Source organism: Branchiostoma floridae, chromosome 15 (assembly GCF_000003815.2).
Source record: "Branchiostoma floridae strain S238N-H82 chromosome 15, Bfl_VNyyK, whole genome shotgun sequence".
Lineage (NCBI taxonomy): Eukaryota > Metazoa > Chordata > Leptocardii > Amphioxiformes > Branchiostomatidae > Branchiostoma > Branchiostoma floridae.
Window position 1 is genome coordinate 20,168,643 of NC_049993.1, and position 20,708 is coordinate 20,189,350.

The following is a 20,708-nucleotide window of genomic DNA, read 5'->3' on the forward strand; positions in this document are numbered from 1 at the left end:
GGCCCCTCGTTTTCCCCCCCCCGTTAGGACTTTAAGGAACAACAGGGTTACTTTAAGACATGAGAAACACTTCAAGGCCTGCTGTTGTACATCTAGGGTGGAGGGCTGCTCCAGTAAATTCTGAAGCAAGGGAAGGACTGAGGAGGAAAAAAAATTTTTGACTTAGAAGCGTATTACTGTTGACATCCATCTGTCTTGGGAGACAATGGTAGGCAGACAGGGTGGGTTAGGTGACCCGTCTGCCTGGCCTGCGCGTGACTTTTTTAGCTGGAGAAACACTTCAGGGCTTGTTGCTGAACGTCTAGGGGAGAGGGCTGCTCCAATAAATTCTGAAGCAAGGGTAGGACTGGAAGGAGAAAAAATAGTCACGTTGACTTTGAGGCACAAACTACAAACTTGAGATCTTTATTTCAATCTTGATTCATGTCTGGCAGACTGTTCAGCCTGGATGCGTGACAGTTGTATATTCAAGCCTGAGTTGAGTAGCTGTTACCTTGCATACATTATTACAGTACAGGGCTCGAAATACTTTTTTCTGCATACCTGCACAACTGAACTTAGGAAGTATGGGTCATACTAGAATTGTTGAGGAACCATTGCTATTTTTTCTTTTATACTTAATAGGTGGTAATAGTCAATGCAGTCACCTGCACAGCTCCAATTTTACCTGCTTTTAATTTCGAGCCCTGCAGTAGTTTTAACCTTCATTGCTGTAATTTAGTGTAAAAAAAGATACTTCTTTTCCTTCATGTCTGAATAGAAATACAGACAAGTGTCAAACTGCCCTACCATGTGGCAGGCCCTCCTGCATGGCATTACGAACTGTTCCTCTCCTGCTCTGGGCTAGGCAGGTCGTGTTGTGCTAAAGTAAACAAACAAAAATCAAAATTTTAAAATCTATTCAAATCACATAATATACAGATAATAATCCCTAGCATGACGGGTATATGCTTTATTCAGCATTACATACATGCATTTTTTGGGTTGATGAAGATTAGACATCCAGGTAGCAAGATACACCAAAAATAAATTACTCAATGAAGCAACTTGATTGATTTTGGAAACGGTCAAACGTTTCAGATAGAAAGATAAGAAGAAAGATAAGAACTTTATTTTTGGTTTTCGCAGTTTAAAACAAAAACTGAAATTTTAAACCAAATTACATAGTTGGCTAATGTTAGCCCGAGAGTGTCATTCTAAAAATATCATCATAAAGATTCATTTTACAATAAAAGTTTCATATGATACAAGTCAGCGTTTACAGAAAAACAAAGACACTTGTCACTGAAATGAAAAGTCTATAGAGTCTTGTTGTACAGAGCTGTTGCCTTGAATAAAAATGACTTTCTATATGATAGCATCCACTACTAATCTCCAAGCAGATCCTACGGTAGCATAAAATAGTATCAAAAGCTACCAGAGGAGTGAAGCCGGCTTAGGAGTGTGTTTCGCTACCGGAGATCTGCCTCCACTGAAACAGGGAGGAGCATTTCTATTCAACAATGGTGTTGCTGCCCCTCCCTGTTGCCATGTGCTAATTATTTTACGAGCGACATGCACTGGGACAAATTCAGTGACTAACACATGTCCCAGTTGGAAGTTAGTACCAAACAGGAAGGAGGGCAATTAGCACCTACACTGCAAGCACAGTTTGATTGGGAAACAATTGGATGTTAATAGCCTCTGTTCTAGCCGACTGGAGGCAGATTCTACATGGCAAATGGACACCTCTTGGCTGACTACATTACACTCCTTGGCCAGTTTGGTACTATTTTATGGCATTTTAGGATCTGCTTGGAGATTAATCCACTACCTTTCATCAGCGACACTGAAGAAATCTGGAAGAAACATTCTTTTTTATACCCGAACTATGAATGCACAATATTTGAAGAGTTTGTATTGTCCAATAGGAAACAAGGTAGTAGTTAGTTTTTAATGAGATGTTTGTACATATTACATACAACAACAAAAAAATGTACTATAAGAATTATTTTTAGTGATAATACCTGTTCTGGAAGTACAGTCAGCAGCTCCAGGAGAGCACCACATCTCTGGGAGGGCTGCAAACAACACAACATAACGCAAGAATTCTAATTTCATGGGCAAAATGTAGTCTCCATACACCTTTCTCACGCGGCGGCCATGATAGATCTAAAACGAGTTCAATGTGGCAAACAAAAGGCTGTCCATCATAATTAGCAGTTCGACCAATGGTAGCCTGCCAATTAGGAAATCGACCAATAAGTGAATGGCTGCAAATTCGTTAAAAATTTGCATTATCATGTTGTTATTTTGCATCTCTTAAGGGACTATGGGGTCAGTCTACACTACTCTAAATTGCTACATCTTTCGGTGCATAACACTTCAAGTAATATTTATTATTCTATCTTATATCATGAAAATTTGTGTGGTTTGGGGGAAAACTAAATGGGACCTGATTTTAGAAATAAGTTTTGTCTGTTTGCCTCATTGACCTCTTCTTCGATCTATCATGGCCGCCGCGTGAGAAAGGTGTATTGCAGTCTTCGAACGGGGCTGGTTTTTTTTGGGGGGGGGGGGGGGTCGTGATTTTCCACGTTGGCTATGTTCTCTTGTGCCGGGAAATAGAGTTTGCCGAGGAAGGGAGTTTGCTGTGAATGGGAGTTTGCCGTGATAGCGACGAGGCAAACCTGGCTATCTTCAGTTGGCAAACTCCCTTTCCCGGCACAAGAGAGAACCTAGCCAACGTTGAAAATCGCGAACCAACCCCCCTCCAATAAAAAACAGCCCCGTTTGAAGACTGCAACAGAGTCTCAGGGCTCGAAATTCATTTTGGGGATTAGGTGCACAGGTGCACCCAGCTTAAAAAAATTGGGTGCACCAAAAAATAGTTGGGTGCACCACTTGAATTGAAGTAGAATGTCAGAAAAACCTAGCAACAAAACTTAGTTACAAGCTATCAGATTCTTAAACAAGCACTATGACAGACATTTTATCATCTTTCTAACACTTGGATGTCAAGAATATGATGTATACTAGTATACTTATATACTTATATATTTACATATATAAACGTAAGAAAACATTTGGGTGCACCCTGTGCACCCACAGAAAATAATTGGGTGCACAGCTCCAGTTTTGGGTGCACCTGGGTGCACATGCACCCAGTATTTCGAGCCCTGGAGTCTAGACAAAATGGATCCTGTAATTCAAACAACTCTTTGAGACAGACGGACAGGATAAAGCCGTAAAGCTTGATAAGCTGCACAATGGGCATATGCATGTACGTGTACAAATAAGGTTAGATTTTTTAACTTATAAAATCTGTATACAAAGCACGCACATTTGACTTGAATTATGATATATAACCAACAGTAATACAGACATCATATGCATTATATACTTTGTGCTTTGTGGGGCTAAATCCCTGGGGTATTGAGCTGCCATTTGGTACTTACAAAATTATTGACAATAATTGCCCCATGTGCAGCCAAAGGACTGTAGGTTTTGAACCACTCACACTGGGAAGGACCCCTTCTCAGAATCTCATTTCGATAAGTGTGGTGGGTTCTTTAATGTGCTCGAGGCGTGGCTCTCCTAAAACATGGGATTTCCATTTAATGTCCTCTCCGAGGGACAACCACAATCAAGCTACTTTTTTTCCTAATTTTACTCATCAATTTTCATCATAAGCCACTAGTAGCAGAGATCATACAACACAGGCTACCAACTCATTTGTGTCCTTAAAAACTCTAAGATCTTTAAAGATAGTTTTGTTTGCTCCCTGCAGCTATTAACTTAAACTAAAAGCCTTGCAGTTGACCTTTTGACCCCTAGCAATCTCTAAGTGTTTATTTTGGCTCTTGACGGCCATTTATGAAGATCGATAACGTCTTGACCTTGTCACAAGTGACCTTCGATAAGGACTTGTTTTTCTCACTTTGGTCGTGCCGAAGTTCAAGATGGGAAAAGTTCAACGTTCTTGTGACCACCTAACACACAAGGACACGGCAAACAACTTCACAACAAAAATGGATGACGCTGTCCTAGTGAAGAAATCTACACCTTATTAGATTATCAAACATCTGTCAAAAGACGGAAGGACGGGCGCTAGAACCCTGCCCCCAAATAACCTGATCAAGGGCAAAGTAGGGGGCAAAGACAAGACTGTAAGGTTTGATCTGATCACACGGGGAAGGACCCATGCTCTTTTCGATAAGTGTGAAGGGTTCTTTACCATACTTGAGGCATGGCTCTCCTCAAACACAGGGCCTCCATTTAGGGTCCTATCCAAGGGACGGCCCCCTAACCGAAGCTAGGTCATTTTCAAATGAGCAAAGTGAGGAAAGTTGTTTAAAGTGCCTTTACCAGAGGCACAAGATCGGTGACATGTGAGCAGATTTGAGCTGGTACTCCCACCTCTGCGTTCCGAGCCAATCGCTGAATTGGTTGGCTTGCTGACTTGTTACCATGAAACAATGAGCTCAACAAAACAGGATACTTTTTATAATGATTTTTCTTTTGTTGTAAGTAGACCTATCTCCAGCCTTGGTACATGTACCATCATATTTAGTTTTCCATGAGTCCCACTTAGCTTTGGCAAAAACAATATAATTATTTTATTTTTTCCTGTAATTTTTAGTCATCCAGGATATGGCCTTTGGAAAGACAAATGTTTTTGTGCCAACATTACTGACTAAAACTCCATGGACCTTTGTACCTCCTGTAGACATGCTCCGTGGAGTGTTTGCTTGTGGGGTCAGTACATCAAGGTGCAAAGCTGGCCAGGGTCAGGAGGTCAATATTTGCAGAGTCACAGCATTTTTCTGGATCCATAACACAATCCTGTTTTTTGTGTCAGAACCTGGTAATCTGATCGGGAAAAACATTACGAGCAGGGTATCCGAACCTATCATAGCTATGAGTCTCTAGATCTGCGCCCCTTTAAGTGTGAATGTAACGATGACAAAGTGAGTGTATTGTAAACGTTGAAATGTTCGCGGTAGTTTAATGTTCACGGTGACCTTTTCATTGGGAACTTAAACCCACTGCACTAAATGCTTCTACTGCCTTATACCTGTCCATTGTCCTCTTTCAATCAAGAACTTACAACCATTGGGAACACGCTGCTTTCTCCATACCTTAAACTTGAAATGCGTAAATTCTACAGTAAACTTAATACTGTAAATGCAGAAATGTTCACGGTGGTTTTATGTTCACAGTATTCTTGGTGGCCCCTTTACTGCTGACTTAAAACCACCGCGATCATTTATCCATGGCAGTAAGAGACTACAGTACATGGTGCTACCGTGAACTTAAAACCACCACGAACAGTCATTTTTCCTGCTATCTAGAAATTAAATCCCCGTGAACGTAAATGCATTTACAGTAGGTTTGAATACACTAGCTAATGGCCTGGCTACTTCCACTAAGACTACAAACAGAAAAACATTTTGTGCAACAATAGCAGGAAGTTATTGTTATATCAGATGGAGAAAAACATGCACATGGGATCCTTCGATGTAGATTTTATAACAAACAAAACTTACAAACATCCTATTTTTCCCAGAATGAATGGTGTTTCTCTCATTATTGGAGCATTTCAGAAGAACACATGTTTACATACAAAAGGCTCCACCTGTTTGGAATTCTACTTTTCCCATTTTGACAAGTGCTAATTTAATTTAAATTTTCAGTATAAAAGCACTTTGTCCGAAAGTTTTTACATATGATTGACAAGTGCTTCCTGCAGGAATTCCTGCAGAAATTTCTGCAGGAAGAAAATTTTCAAAAAGAATATTCATAAAAGTTATTGTCATATTTCAAAACTGTGCATTATACTTGTCAATCATATGTAAAGACTTTTGGACCAAGTGCTTTTATACTGAAAATATTAGCACTTGTCAAAATGGGAAAAGTGGAATTCCAAACTTAAGGTGGAGCCTCTTATACATACATACATATTCATACATGATTTTAACAAGTGGAAGCATTCACATAGTTTTGCTTCCATTGTTTTCTATCTTTCAAACACATGTTTAGTTGTTAAATTGTTCACATACAGGAACATGTCCACACCTGTACCTAAACTCTGGACATGTACTGGTACTTAGCGCTGATCAAACCTTACAGTCCGGTCTTATGCAGTTTGTACTTATAGTACAAAATTGGAGGGCTATGCCTTTTGGCTGATTGACATTTGCCAGCTAATGCAAAATATATCCCATTTCCTTAGGCACAGTTACATACAGACAGCTCGGAGGTGCTAGCTGTTGGAATATGTTTCTTTGTTTCTTTGTGTAGTACTCACAGTAAGCTCCAAGCTGCTGGTCTGTTGGAATGCGTGTTTGTTTGTTTATTTGTTAGTTACTCACCGTAACCTCGGAGCCGCTGGCCTGCTGGAATGTGTATGTTTGTTTGTTTGTTTGTTTGTTTGTTTGTTACTCACTGTAAGCTCCGACCCGCTGTTATCTTGGAGCCGCTGGCCTGCTGGAATGTGTTTGTTTGTTACTCACCGTAAGCTCCGAGCCGCTGGCCTGCTGGAATGTGTGTGTGTGTGTTTGTTTGTTTATTTGTTTACTTGTTTGTTACTCACCGTAAGCTCCGAGCCGCTGGCCTGTTGGAATGTGTGTGTTTGTTTGTTTATTTGTTTGTTTGTTTATTTGTTTGTTACTCACCGTAAGCTCCGAGCCGCTGGCCTGCTGGAATGTGTGTGTGCCTTTGTTTATTTGTTTGTTTGTTTATTTGTTTGTTACCCACCGTAATCTCCGAGCTGCTGGCCTGCTGGAATGTGTGTGTGCCTTTGTTTATTTGTTTATTTGTTTATTTGTTTGTTACTCACCGTAATCTCCGAGCCGCTGGCCTGTTGGAATGTGTCCACGATCCCCTTCACTGCTTCAGGCCACACCTCAGGCATGGTGTTCAGGGCAAACGCTGACAGCTGCAGAATATAGGAAAGCAGAACTCTTGTTTAGATTTTTAATCATACAGCTATCTGCTAGTGTCTACTTTTTCATCCACAACTTCTGGTCCTACATCATCAAGCATGAAGTCTGTGCAAATGCTGACAAGTCGGGCAAATATAACAAAACAAGAAATCTTCATAGAAACAAAGGATAAATCAACAATTCTATTAGACTTTATATTTCATAGAATTGGTGATACATAACATTTCAATAAGCTACAGCTCTTTACAGGACATCATTCAGTGAAAGACCTTACATTCCATTAAAGCTTTAGTCCCAGCGACACAGAGTCTGGTGTGGCTCATCCTGGGCCCTGCACCTGTACTCATACCTGTACTCATACCTGTACCCATACCTCTACTCGCACCCATCTTTACAGTACACATACCCGTACCCACACATGCATCTGTACCTGTACCTGATGTTATATTTTTAGTTAAGGTACTCACAGCGACACATAGCCTAGTAAGGACCATCCGGGGACCCCCAGCGAAGGCCAGTATCTGCTGGAACAGCTGGGTCCGCAGGTTGGCATAGTGGTCGGCAGGCAGCTCCGTCCTAGCAACCACAAACAAGTCGAACACGGTCATTTAGTGAGTGTTCTGATGTTTGGCATGAGCTTGGAAACAAATTACATATTCAAGCATCCACTTACTCACTCACTCATTATCCGGTTTAGCATCTGTTGTTCCCTGTCTTGCAAAAGTTGGAAGTTTAGGTCTAATAGCTGCGCTTCATCTGCCTCTGTCAAGGGGGTTGGCTTTTTGAAAGTCCAGTTTTCTAAATCTAAGATCTTCATTGACACTGTCTACCCATCTCCTCTTGGGGCGCCCACGTGGGTTCTGGCCCACTACAGATAAATTCATGACCTACTGATAGTATATACACCTTTAAGTTGGCGATTCTTCATATCCATGATGATGAGCTTAACTTTGACTTACCAGTGGTGGGATATTTTGACATACAGGGCGTTGGCTCCAAAGAACTGTACTTCAGCCGCCTGCAGTAAAACACAGAAAAATATACTATTTATATAGTTTATGTACATACTTGCTTGAGAAGAAACCTGTGCAGTTATCACGAACACCTACACTCACACACACACACAAACACACACACGCTCACACACACACACATACAGGTATATGTACACAGCCACACACACAAACACACACACACACGCACACACGCTCTCTTTCTCTCTCTCTCTCTCTCTCTCTCTCTCACACACACACACACTCAAACAGACATACTCACACACAAACACACACACAAACAAACAAACAAACCTTGTCCTTCTGCAGTAGAACCCAGCAGAACTGCCAGGCTTGAGGAGACACCTGTGCAGCCATCACAAACAAACAAACAAACAAACAAACAAACCTTGTCCTTCTGCAGTAGTACCCAGCAGAACTGCCAGGCCTGAGGAGACACCTGTGCAGCTATCACAAACAAACAAACAAACAAACAAACAAACAAACAAACCTTGTCCTTCTGCAGTAGTACCCAGCAGAACTGCCAGGCCTGAGGAGACACCTGTGCAGCTATCACAAACAAACAAACAAACAAACAAACAAACCTTGTCCTTCTGCAGTAGTACCCAGCAGAACTGCCAGGCCTGAGGAGACACCTGTGCAGCTATCACAAACAAACAAACAAACAAACAAACAAACAAACAAACCTTGTCCTTCTGCAGTAGCACCCAGCAGAACTGCCAGGCCTGAGGAGACACCTGTGCAGCTATCACAAACAAACAAACAAACAAACAAACAAACAAACAAACCTTGTCCTTCTGCAGTAGCACCCAGCAGAACTGCCAGGCCTGAGGAGACACCTGTGCAGCCATCAGCCATTTCTGAGCTGCATCTTTCACCGACACGTTGGGGTCGAAATACAGCTGGTGGAGCGCCTGGAGAGGATGAGAAGCACAAGTCATTACAGGGCTCGAAATACTGGGGTTTTGTGCACCCAGATGCACCCAAAATTGGAGCTGTGCACCCAATTTTTTTCTGTGGGTGCACCCAAATATTTTCATAGGCTTATGACAGTCATAAGTTTTGTATGTTAAGATGTCAGTATACTAAGTAAACACCATATTCTTGACATCTATGTGTTAGAAAAATAACAAAATGAATGTCTTAGTACTTCCGATTTCTGAAGAGCTCCGATCACATTACTTATTTAGTAGGTTTGCAATTAGGTTATTCTGATATTCTACTCTATTCTATGCAGTGCACCCAAAAATATTTTGGTGCACCCAATTTTCTAGATTGGGTGCACCAGTACACCTATTCCCAAAAATGAATTTCAAGCCCTACATCATCAATATCAGTGTTATTATCTTCACAGCCAGGGGCTTCATTTGTAGGGAGATTACAATACTAAGGTGGGGCTTGATTGCAAGGGTCTGGAGCGAGCTGCCATTGCCCCTACGTACTCTTAGTATGGTGGGATCTTTTACGTGCTCAAGGTGTGACACTCCTCAAACATGGGAGGCAGTAGTACGTGCACAATACAAACATGCCTGCAAAAGTAAATGCATTTCCTTTTCCCTGCCTAATTCTCAAACAGAGAGATAAAATCTAGATCTAATTTCTTCAACTTTCGCTTTGTTTATTCAAGGGGGAGGGGGGTGCCCGGGTGTCACTATACAGCATATCATATTGTGAACTAAAAGCATGCCTCTTACTTACCCTCTCTATATTTTCTACAGTGAACTCCGCTTGTGCCTGCCCTTCCATAACAGCCTATGTTCTTCAGTAGAAAGAACGCAACCTTGAACGTGAACTTGGTCGAACTTTGCCAGTCGACGGCCACCAAGCTAGCAAAAGCGACAAAGACTGTCCAGAATTTACCCGTCTCGGTGAAACAAAAACTCTGACAACGCACTCTTTGGCACCGAATTAAAGTATTATCTTCTCGGCGATTGTAGTTGAAGTTTCTAGGAGGATTATTCCTTCTCCTGGGCGGAAAACGTTAAAATTATAACAAGTGTTCAGCTGTCAACATTTTCGGACCGTCCGCCATTTTGTGCCAAGTCTCGCATATCAGTTCTCGCGAGAACGCCGGCAGGACGAAACCATTCAGTCACAGGGAAAAACACCTGTCAGTTGTTTAAAAAATGAAAAATCGAGCACTCTGTCGGTATTTTCCACTAGTAGGTCGATAAACTAAATACAAGATATTCCTGCAATCAAATCGATAGAAATTTACCGATTCGTAAGACGTTCATCATATGCAAATATGTAACTATAATGTTAACTTATATAGCATAAGTTTCCACCAATAGACTTTCTTTTCTGTATCTGTATCTGTATCTGTATCTGTATCTGTATCTGTATCTGTATCTGTATCTATATAGCCGGTATAACCGCCGTTCGGCGTAACACACCAGCTGTTATCGCCAACTTACAGTTTTCAATTTGCCGCCTTTAGTTTTTAGATTAGCATAAGTTATCTCCCGCCAAAGTTACTTCCTGCCTGACTTGTAGCCAGGGGAAGCTCCAGCTAGGGAGCCCAGGGGCGGCTGGAGCTTAGAACAGAAGGAAGCCCGCGCAGAAGGAAGACAGAGGGCAGAAAAGGCCTGGAGAACAACTCTAGGAAAATTGGGCCTGGTGGAGATCAACCCCAGGAAACTTAGGCCTAGAGATTATTTCTCCAGGAAATTTAGGCTTGGAGACAAGTGTACTCCAAGAAGAAGAAGAAGAAGAAGAAGGCATCAGAGGACAGTCAGCCAGTAGCCGGGAGACCAGACTAAGTTTTACGATTAAGAGCTCACCTTGGAATATACAAGAACTGAGAAGAATCACAGGACACAGGAATTCACTGAGGACACAACAAGGGACCCACTTAAGAAGATTCAGACAAGGGGATAAAACCAGAACTTTCCAGTTTAGTTGGCGGCCTTTGTACAATTACTAACACTGCTAGATTAAACCGTCAAAACGTAAGTCTGCGAGTGCGTGTCCTCTCTCTCAAGACTCCTCAGCAAAGACAAGGTGAGTTCAGTCAAAACATTCTCTAGACCCCGACCCTGGCTGAAGCGCTGAGAGTCAGCGCGCTTACAGTAAAACTTAGTGGTCCTGGAAGGATTCAAGTAAAAACTGTTGGTCATAGGAGACCATAGGACTCAAGTAAAACTTATGGTCGACAGGAACCAGTAAAACTGGTTATAGGACTCTAACGAGTAAAACTTATTGGTCAAGGACTCTACCGAGTGAAAGTACCAAGAGAACTGTCGCTAAAGTGGTATGCAGTTCGAAGGATTACAGCAAAGGGCTGTGAATATTAAGGAATTGTCTGTCGAGGCTAGCAAGGCCTGCAAGTGTTATCTACAGGAAACAAAGGCCTCTTGAGTAGGTTGACATATCCGAATGTGGTTGATGATTGATGACCTAACTCAGAGGAAGTAGCAACCCCTTGCAGCAGGTCACCTTACCGTAAAACAGATAATTGTTGCAAGAAGTTACCATTGTCTGTTTATGCGTCTGAAAGGGGAAGAATTTAACCTTTTCAGAATTTAGTCCGACTGTCAAGTGCAAGGACATTGGGTAATCGTGTATTGTATTACATCGCATGTGAATACCTCTGTACAACGACAAATACCACCAGACAGAACAATTAGCAGTTTTAGGGTATCCTGAGTGACAGCACAGCTGTGTGATCAGAACAGACCTCTGAAGGCCAAGCAAAACTTGGACAGTAAACAGAATGGAGGAGAAGGACTCCTCTACAGTAGGTGTAGAGGGAGAAGAGAAAAATGAGGATCTACAAAAAAGAGTGCCTAAGAAGGCAGAGTGGCAAATAGTAGAAGAGAAGAGAAGAAAGAAAGTATTCAGATCCTCTGTGTTGGGAAAGCTTACGAGCAAGGCCAACGCAATAAAGTCCTGGATGGAAAGTCCAGAAAACAAGTGGTACGTACAAGGCGAGCTGACATTGTGGCGTGAGACGTATGAGGAATTGAAAGAAGCACATAGGCAATATCAGCTTACCCTGTCACCGGAACAGGCGGAAGAAGATAACAAGCAGTGGGCTGCTGACAAGTTTGAATCAGCAGAAATCTTCTATCACGAAGTGGAAAGGTGGATGGATATAAGTACAGATCACACAGAACCCCTCGGGGCAGATGGATTAAGTCTAACAGTCAAACCGTCGGACAGTGTTTCTCAAACAGGTTCACTAGGAAGGCGATCGGTTCAGAGTCGTACAAGTACAGCTTCTCGAGTAGACTCTGAAATTAAAAGGCTAGAGCTGATGGTCCAGGCCACTGCACTGCAGGAGAGATTAGCTCTAGAAAGGAAGTCCTTGGAGATTGAACAGGAAAAACAGCTGTTAGCGATAAGGACTGAGATTTCCGTAGAGGATGCGAAGATCAAGATGTTCAAGGATATGGAAGAGCAGGAGCTCAGAGGTGATAAACACGGCGGGGAAGAACATCCCAAGTGGCGTTCACCTGTCTTGGATCCCAACATCCTCAGCTATGTACCTCGTCAAGTAAAGCAAGAAGAACAGGGGCATAGCGTACTCTGGACGGCTACAGATAAGACAAGGCCGAAGCGTGAGTATAGTAACTCGGAGCGAAGGGATCACAATCTTGGCTACAGTGCTTTGAGGATGCCAAGCGGTCGCACACTGTACCAGCCTCCAGTTCGTACACCTCAGCAACCCCCAAACGCCACAAACGACATGTTGCAAACAAGTACAACTCTGCCACCTGAACCAAAGCAGAACATCTCCGTCAGCAAAGGATTACCACAGCATGTTGACAACGTGGTAAGTCAGCAAAGAAGTGAGCAAGGGAACACAGTCACCACAACCCCTGAGGAGTTTCTGCAAGGGCTAGTGAGTGCACAGGCAGAGGTCACCAAGCTGATGGTGGAACACAACAAACAAGCCAGCCTGCCAACGAGAGCTATCAGTGTTTTCGATGGTGACCCACTGAAGTACACAACATTCGTAAGGACATTCAAACATGCGATAGAAGACAAGACATCAGATGCAGAAGACCGTTTGTCATATCTACAACAGTATACCAGAGGGGAGGCCAAGAAGATTGTGGACAGCTGTTTCCTAATGGATCCTGAAGAAGGATTCAGGAAAGCAAAGGAATCCCTACAAGAAAGGTATGGGACACCCCACAAGATATCTCGGGCGTACTCCATGCAAGTCTCCAAGTGGCCAGAGATCAAGGCAGAAGACAAAGCGGCCTTGAAGAATTTCGTCTTGTTCTTAATGGAATGTAAAAACGCCATGAGTGGAGACAGGTACCTGAGAGAGTTGGATCATTATTCCAACATCAAGTTGCTTGTGGACAAGCTTCCTTTCAAGCTAAGAGAAAGGTGGAGAAGGCACTCTCACGGAATAGTGAAGGAACGCTCAGTCACTTTCAGTGACTTTGCTGCCTTCGTGCAGAAAGAAGAAGACGTGGTCTCTAATGAGGTCTTTGGCGATCTCAACAACAGAGAGAAGAGCCAGAGTTCTAGCTTCAAACAGAAGTATGGACCTAGGAGGGGTTCAAGCTTAGCAGTAGCTATGGCAACAGACAGTGCAGAAACTGAGTCTACAGGTGGCTGTCTGTACTGTGCGAAAACCAATCATTGCCTGAGCGACTGTAGGGTGCTCGGCGCCAAACCAATGGACGAACGCCTGCGGTACATCAAAGGCCAAGGTTTGTGCTTTGGTTGCTTGAAAGCTACAACACACATGGCGAGGGACTGCAGGCAGCGGGCAGAGTGTAAGAGGTGTCAAAAATCTCACCCTACTGTGTTACACCGGGATGCTGGAACGGTACCCAAGAAGACGGCTGCAGTAGGACGAGTACTACGCACCGGATGTAGCTGGGAAGGAGTGCCACCGATAATTCCTGTGAAGGTCCGCAGCAAGACCACAAACATCACAGTCGAAACATATGCTTTCTTGGACTCGGGAAGCGATGTGGTATTCTGTACCGAGGCCTTAAAGGATCAGCTGAAGACAAGTGGCAGGAAAACAAAGTTGAAGCTGAATACAATTAATGACACCAAAGCAGTGCAGAGCGAAGTCCTGCATGACCTAGAGGTCATGGACTTGAAAGGGGAAAACACAATCCCCATAGCAACAGCATACACGCAAAAGAAAATACCTGCATCCAAGACAAACATCATAACGACGAAGGACCTTACGGCATGGCCATATCTCAATGAGGTAGACGTGCCTCAGATTGATGCAGAAATTGGATTGTTAATTGGTAACAACGTGCCTAAGGCTGTAGAGCCCTGGCAGGTAGTCCACAGTCAAGGCGGAGGTCCATACGCCATCAGGACGGTACTAGGATGGTCAGTAAATGGACCCCTCAAGGGGGCCAGTGATGACAAGGCTAATGTCAACAGAATCAGTCTGGATCAACAGCTGACAGAGTATTTCAACAATGATTTCAACGAAACAAAGGATGATAAGAAAGAAATGTCAGTGGAAGATCAAAGGTTTATGAAGATCGTATCAGAAGGCACGAAGAAAGAAGATGGCCATTATCAGATTCCGTTACCCTTCAGAAACGGTCCACCAGAGCTGCCAAACAACAAGCAAGTAGCCCTTCAAAGAGCTAACCATCTAAGAAGGAAGATGACGAAAAATGGCAGCTTCCAAGAAGAATACACCCTGTTCATGCAGAAAATAATAGAAAAGGGCTACGCGGAACGGGTACCCACAGAACAGCTGAAGACTGAGTCAGGCCGGGTATGGTACGTTCCCCACCACGGGGTGTACCATCCGCAAAAGGGAAAGATGCGAGTTGTCTTTGACTGCGCCGCATCCTACGCCGGCACCTCCCTCAACAAGGAGCTGCTTCAGGGTCCAGATCTGACCAGCACGCTGTTCGGAGTGTTAACTCGGTTCAGACAGGAACCCGTGGCCTTGATGGCAGATATTGAAGCAATGTTCTCCCAGGTTAAAGTACCATCAGAGGACAGGGATTATCAGCGCTTCATGTGGTGGCCGGAGGGTCAGATAAACAAACCGCTGGAAGAGTATCGTATGACAGTGCACGTGTTTGGTGCGACGTCCTCCCCTAGCTGTGCCAACTACGCTTTGAAAAGATTGGCGGATGACTGCAAGGATCAGTATGATGAAGAAGTGCTGAAAGCAATCAAAGGTGATTTCTATGTTGATGACCTGTTAAAATCAACAGAAACTGTAGAGAAAGGACAGTGTTTGGCCGAGGATATCCGAAGTGTGTGTGGCACTGGAGGTTTTAGGCTGACTAAATGGATCAGCAATTATCAGCAAGTTATCAAGGCTGTACCAGTGACTGAGAGGGCGGAGGAAGTTAAGAACCTAGACCTGAAATATAACAGTATGCCCACAGAAAGAGCACTGGGTATGCTGTGGAATGTGCAAACTGACACGCTGGGCTACCGAACCCTCAGTACAGAAAAGCCGGCCACGAGAAGGGGAATATTGTCAGTGGTCAGCTCCTTCTACGACCCCTTGGGAATGGTAGCACCAGCACTCTTACCGCCAAAGATGATCCTGCAGGATCTCTGCAAAGAAAGTCTGGGCTGGGATGATGAAATACCGGAAAAACACTTCAATGCCTGGCAAGAGTGGGAGAGTGACCTACAGTTGCTTAGCAGCAAATTCGAGGTGGACAGGTGTTTGAAACCAAGAGGATTTGGAACACCTACATCTGTACAGCTTCACCATTTTGCAGATGCTAGTGAGGTTGGATACGGCACTGCATCGTATGTTAGAATGGAAAACCAAGAGGGCAAAGTCCATTGCACGCTACTTGTGGGAAAATCACGAGTGACGCCGCTAAAGAAGATCACCATACCACGACTGGAACTTAATGCGGCAGTAGTTGCAGTCCGCGTGGACTCAATGCTCAAGAGAGAGTTAGACCTCAAGGTGGACAGAACGCATTTCTGGACCGACAGTACTACAGTTCTCAAGTACATCAACAATGAGACGTCCAGATTCCACACTTTCGTGGCGAACAGGCTCGCAACCATAAGACAGGTATCAAGTCCGAGACAGTGGCGCTACGTTGAGTCTGGTTTGAACCCCGCGGATGATGCATCAAGAGGTCAACCCATACAAGACTTCATCGAGAATGAGCGATGGCTAAAGGGGCCACAGTTCCTGTGGCAAGAAGAGAGCCGGTGGCCAAGCCAACCGGACATTATAAGGGTTAATGACCCACAGCTCGACCCGGAGATAAAGGTGCATGCAATAGTGGCACAAGAAGTTGAACAGGAGAACCCAGTTGACAAACTTCTACGCCATTACTCGAGCTGGCACCGACTGAAGAAGGCTATAGCTTGGCTAGTAAAGGTACGCCAAGCCTTGTTGACAAAGAAGAAGCCACTGAGTCCAACATGCTATGATTTGGAACAAGCAGAGTTGATTATCATAAAGCATGTGCAAATGAAGTACAAAGAAGAAGGGATGAGCAGTACCGTCAGAAAGCTGGATCCTAAGTTGGATGCTAAAGGCATCCTTCGAGTGGGAGGAAGACTGGGAAGATCAACCTTGCCAGTGGAAACAAAACATCCCATACTGCTTCCAAAGAAGTCAAGAGCAGCAGAGCTTATGCTTCAAGAGCTCCACAGTAACGTGGGACACATGGGAAGGGAATACGTAATAGCCCTGGCAAGAAAACGGTACTGGATACCCAAGATCAACTCCTTAGTGAGAAAGGTGATAAGCAAATGTGTCGTCTGTCGCAGACAGCGCGGCAAGCCAGGAGAGCAGAAGATGGCGGACTTGCCATCACATCGTGTAACACCAGATGAACCACCATTTACCAGAGTCGGTGTAGACTACTTCGGACCGATAGAGGTCAAGAGAGGCCGCAGCACCGTGAAGCGCTATGGAGTAATATGCACGTGTATGGCGACTCGCGCTGTACATATTGAAAAGGCAGACTCACTAGATACAGACTCGTGTATCAGTGCACTTAGGAGGTTCGTCGCTCGTCGCGGACAAGTAAAGCAGATATGGTCTGATAACGGAACAAATCTAGTAGGGGCCAAGGCTGAGATGGAGAAGGAGATAAAGAAATGGAACGAGCGCCAGATAAGTGAGACCATGCTGAAGAAGAATGTGGATTGGAGATTCAACCCACCTACAGGCTCACACTTCGGAGGAGTCTGGGAGCGCCAAATACGCTCCATAAGACAAGTTCTCAATGCTATAAGCAAACAGAAACTACAAGATGATGAGGGTTTGCGTACCCTGTTCTGTGAAGTGGAATACATCATCAACGGCAGACCCATAACGGCGGTCAGCATGGACATTAACGATGTTGAAGCGCTCACACCAAACCATTTGTTGACAATGAGGTCGGGACCAAGCTTGCCACCAAGCTTGACAGACAAGAGCGACCTGTACGCTAAAAGGCGCTGGAAGCAAGTACAATACCTCGCCGACCAATTTTGGAAGAGGTGGACCAGAGAGTACCTCACAGCTCTACAGGAACGCCAGAAGTGGGGCAAGGTTAGAAGAAACTTTGCAGTAGGAGACATCGTGATAATGAAGGACGATCAAACACCGAGAGGCGCATGGCCGCTGGGCAAAATAGTGCAAGTCATGCCCGACAGACGTGGACTAGTGCGTCGAGTGCAGGTCAAGACCCAGCGTAACATCCTGGAGCGACCGATTGACAAACTAGTATGTATTCTGCCGGAGGACGAACAGCCGTAGATGATCAAGATCAAACCAACAACCTGAATTCCAGGAGGATCACGTGGTCATGTTCGAACTTTAATACTCTAAGAAACTTGTATGCATGTGCAACGTAGTGAAGTAGACAACCCTATATGGACTTCAGCCAAGCTTATTTCAATTGCATGATATTTCTACTAACAACTATTTGAAACACAGTATAGTCATTGTGTAAGGAAGTTGGCTTTATTACATGTATGTAATGTAAAATTGTCGTAAAACGGACAATTGGGGGCCAGTGTTATCGCCAACTTACAGTTTTCAATTTGCCGCCTTTAGTTTTTAGATTAGCATAAGTTATCTCCCGCCAAAGTTACTTCCTGCCTGACTTGTAGCCAGGGGAAGCTCCAGCTAGGGAGCCCAGGGGCGGCTGGAGCTTAGAACAGAAGGAAGCCCGCGCAGAAGGAAGACAGAGGGCAGAAAAGGCCTGGAGAACAACTCTAGGAAAATTGGGCCTGGTGGAGATCAACCCCAGGAAACTTAGGCCTAGAGATTATTTCTCCAGGAAATTTAGGCTTGGAGACAAGTGTACTCCAAGAAGAAGAAGAAGAAGAAGAAGGCATCAGAGGACAGTCAGCCAGTAGCCGGGAGACCAGACTAAGTTTTACGATTAAGAGCTCACCTTGGAATATACAAGAACTGAGAAGAATCACAGGACACAGGAATTCACTGAGGACACAACAAGGGACCCACTTAAGAAGATTCAGACAAGGGGATAAAACCAGAACTTTCCAGTTTAGTTGGCGGCCTTTGTACAATTACTAACACTGCTAGATTAAACCGTCAAAACGTAAGTCTGCGAGTGCGTGTCCTCTCTCTCAAGACTCCTCAGCAAAGACAAGGTGAGTTCAGTCAAAACATTCTCTAGACCCCGACCCTGGCTGAAGCGCTGAGAGTCAGCGCGCTTACACCAGCTTCGCAGGCACGCGGCGCGGCAGCAGCTGGTTATATTACACCGAACAACCTGCCAACCTTCAAGAATGGACGCTGGACGCTGGTCATAGTTTTCCTTCTTTTTAATACCCCTGTGACGTGAGCGGGATAAAAAAAACAAGTCTATATATGGATCATTTCAATCCTTCTACCTAGACCATCTTTCCCTCGATTTCCTATGTTTCTTATCCCCATTAACAATGGAGATTAATTGCTTGCTGTTTGAAATGCAAACCACGGGCACTGTTCTGTTGGCAATCTGATGATGTATACTAGTACATGCTTCCTTCTACCACTGAAAGTCCTAAACGTTTGTTCTACTGCCAAACTGTTTATTTCAATATATAGGTTGCACTGTTCTTGTTAACATCGCCTAGGCCATTGGTTTAACCCACGGAAAGAATAATGATACCATCACACATTTGATGTCTAAAAAGGCATAGTTAATCTGTGTTGTCTCGCTCTCTATCTGGGCAACTCGTCTGGAGCAATCGTAACTCTAGATCATGCTAATACTTTACTAATCTCCTCAGCAATGTACTCACAGCTTGAAGCTAGCAGGTGTGTCCAATGTTACCTAACGCACCCGAAATATCATCACTTTGTAATGTTTTTTTTTGGGGGGGGGTGGAGATATAGACGTTTGATAACATAGATTGCTTAATTTTTCATAAATTTTTCACCACAGGGGCAACATGAATACGTCTAAATCTTGTTGTCTATGTAACCATGACAACAGTTGCTAGGGAAGTTAGTCGCTTTGGCTCTGGCAGATACAAAGAGTGGAAATCCCAATCAGTTTGGGCGAGCGTTTGGCATAAACCTCAGGCGCAGAACCTCTGCACGTGAAAAAGCCCAGCACACTTTTTTTCAGAAGAGTAGGCTTGGCTATAACCGTAGTGAAGCCGCAGCAGTGAGCTGCCAGTTATATGAAAACGTCTTAAGCTTCATCTCAAACGTTTTGCTTCGAATGAGAAGATTCTTAGCACAGTAGAAGCCAGTTAATTGCACAACGGATTAACGCACACCTCTGTTGCACGGAATCCCAAAATCCCAAACCGGTGCGTTCCAGCCAAATAGCTTTGCATTATTGCACAATCCGGATGATTGCATGAAATTCACTGGTAAAAAAGCCGTGCAATTAAGCGGCTTCTACTATTCTACTATAAAATCCCGATCACAAGGATGGGCAGCCGTACGCAGCACTACCTGGGAGAATACTACAGCCGGTACGGAGTGTTCCTGGCCCGGCACCCGGCCGCCGTGCTGACCATCTCCCTGCTTCTTGTCGCCGCCTTGCTACCCGGGCTGGCGTTCCTTCAGGTGGAGGAGGACGTCTTCTACCTGTTCTCACCTCTGCACGGCAGGTGGAAGGAAGAGAAGGCCGCGGTGGAGAGGCAATTTCCTTCAGGTGTGTACGAGGTTTCCCTGTTTGTCTTTTACCTTAACTTAAGTTTGTGTTTTTTTCGGATAGTGACGTAAAGCCAGGGCCCCGTGTATGGCTTAAGCCACATTTCCAAACCGGGACCCGGTCGGGAGGTTTTAAAAAATGAAAAATTAGAATGTATACCTAGAAATATATCCATATGATTCCCATGAATCTTATTTTGACATGTTGTGTATTTTGATGTCTTTTATCTCATTCTTTTCGCTCCCGAAAGCTGATCGGCTGGGCCCCGGTTTGGAAATGTGACAAGCCTATGAGAGCGCTTCAGGCATTAGCCACAGACATCAAACCTTTGCTCGTAAAAGAACCCAACACTTATCAAGAAGAGTAGGGGTGACCTGGACTGTGCTTGGGTCAAGTTCTCAAACCGGAGCCTAGACGAGCTGCTTTAGAAAACGATAAAAAAGGATACCGAAAAATATACACAAATCATACCCAACACTATTCCTTTTACAATTTGTTTATTTTCGTGTCTTTTTATATCATTCGTTCCCAAAAGCTGCCCGGCCGGGCCCCGGTTTGGAACTGTGACCTGAGCAAGTATAAACGTAAGCGGTATCAACGCTACACTGCACAACCAGCTACTGGAAAAGGCTTCCAGAATGTTAACATAGAGAAATGATGAAACCAGTGTAATAGCCTAGTTTGTTGAATGTTCGCCTTGCAATCTGTAGGTCGTGAGT

The 20,708-nt window shown here is 44.2% G+C and overlaps 2 protein-coding genes and 1 long non-coding RNA gene across 4 annotated transcripts in view; 1 reads left to right on the top strand and 2 right to left on the bottom strand.

The window, feature by feature from the left end:
• Positions 1-10,015, bottom strand: part of LOC118431647 (importin-13-like) — a 52,513-nt gene extending 42,498 nt beyond the window's left edge. Inside the window, exons 1-6 of the mRNA XM_035842889.1 lie at positions 9,638-10,015; positions 8,728-8,853; positions 7,886-7,944; positions 7,394-7,502; positions 6,821-6,919; positions 2,007-2,060 (exon numbers count right to left, since the gene is read on the bottom strand). Coding sequence (XP_035698782.1) covers positions 2,007-2,060; positions 6,821-6,919; positions 7,394-7,502; positions 7,886-7,944; positions 8,728-8,853; positions 9,638-9,685 — 495 coding nt within the window. The 5' untranslated portion in view covers positions 9,686-10,015. The remainder of the gene's footprint in view (positions 1-2,006; positions 2,061-6,820; positions 6,920-7,393; positions 7,503-7,885; positions 7,945-8,727; positions 8,854-9,637) is intronic.
• On the bottom strand, positions 77-6,529 carry LOC118431701. 2 transcript variants are annotated; one of them, XR_004833001.1, is made up of 4 exons: positions 6,495-6,529; positions 2,007-2,060; positions 790-862; positions 77-137 (listed from the first exon to the last, which is right to left on the bottom strand). It is a non-coding gene; the product is annotated as an uncharacterized LOC118431701 (long non-coding RNA). The 2 variants fall into 2 exon arrangements; XR_004833000.1 differs by lacking the exon at positions 6,495-6,529 and adding an exon at positions 6,354-6,388.
• Positions 10,016-11,654: 1,639 nt separating the features above from the next.
• Positions 11,655-17,624, top strand: LOC118431648. Its single transcript, XM_035842890.1, has one exon. The coding sequence runs from the start codon at positions 11,655-11,657 to the stop codon at positions 17,622-17,624; it is 5,970 nt and encodes a 1,989-aa protein (XP_035698783.1).
• The last annotated feature ends 3,084 nt before the right edge of the window (positions 17,625-20,708 follow it).

Bases quoted from the DNA above. Each gene is read 5' to 3' on its own strand.
- LOC118431648 (XM_035842890.1), top strand. From the start codon at position 11,655: ATGGAGGAGAAGGACTCCTCTACAGTAGGTGTAGAGGGAGAAGAGAAA.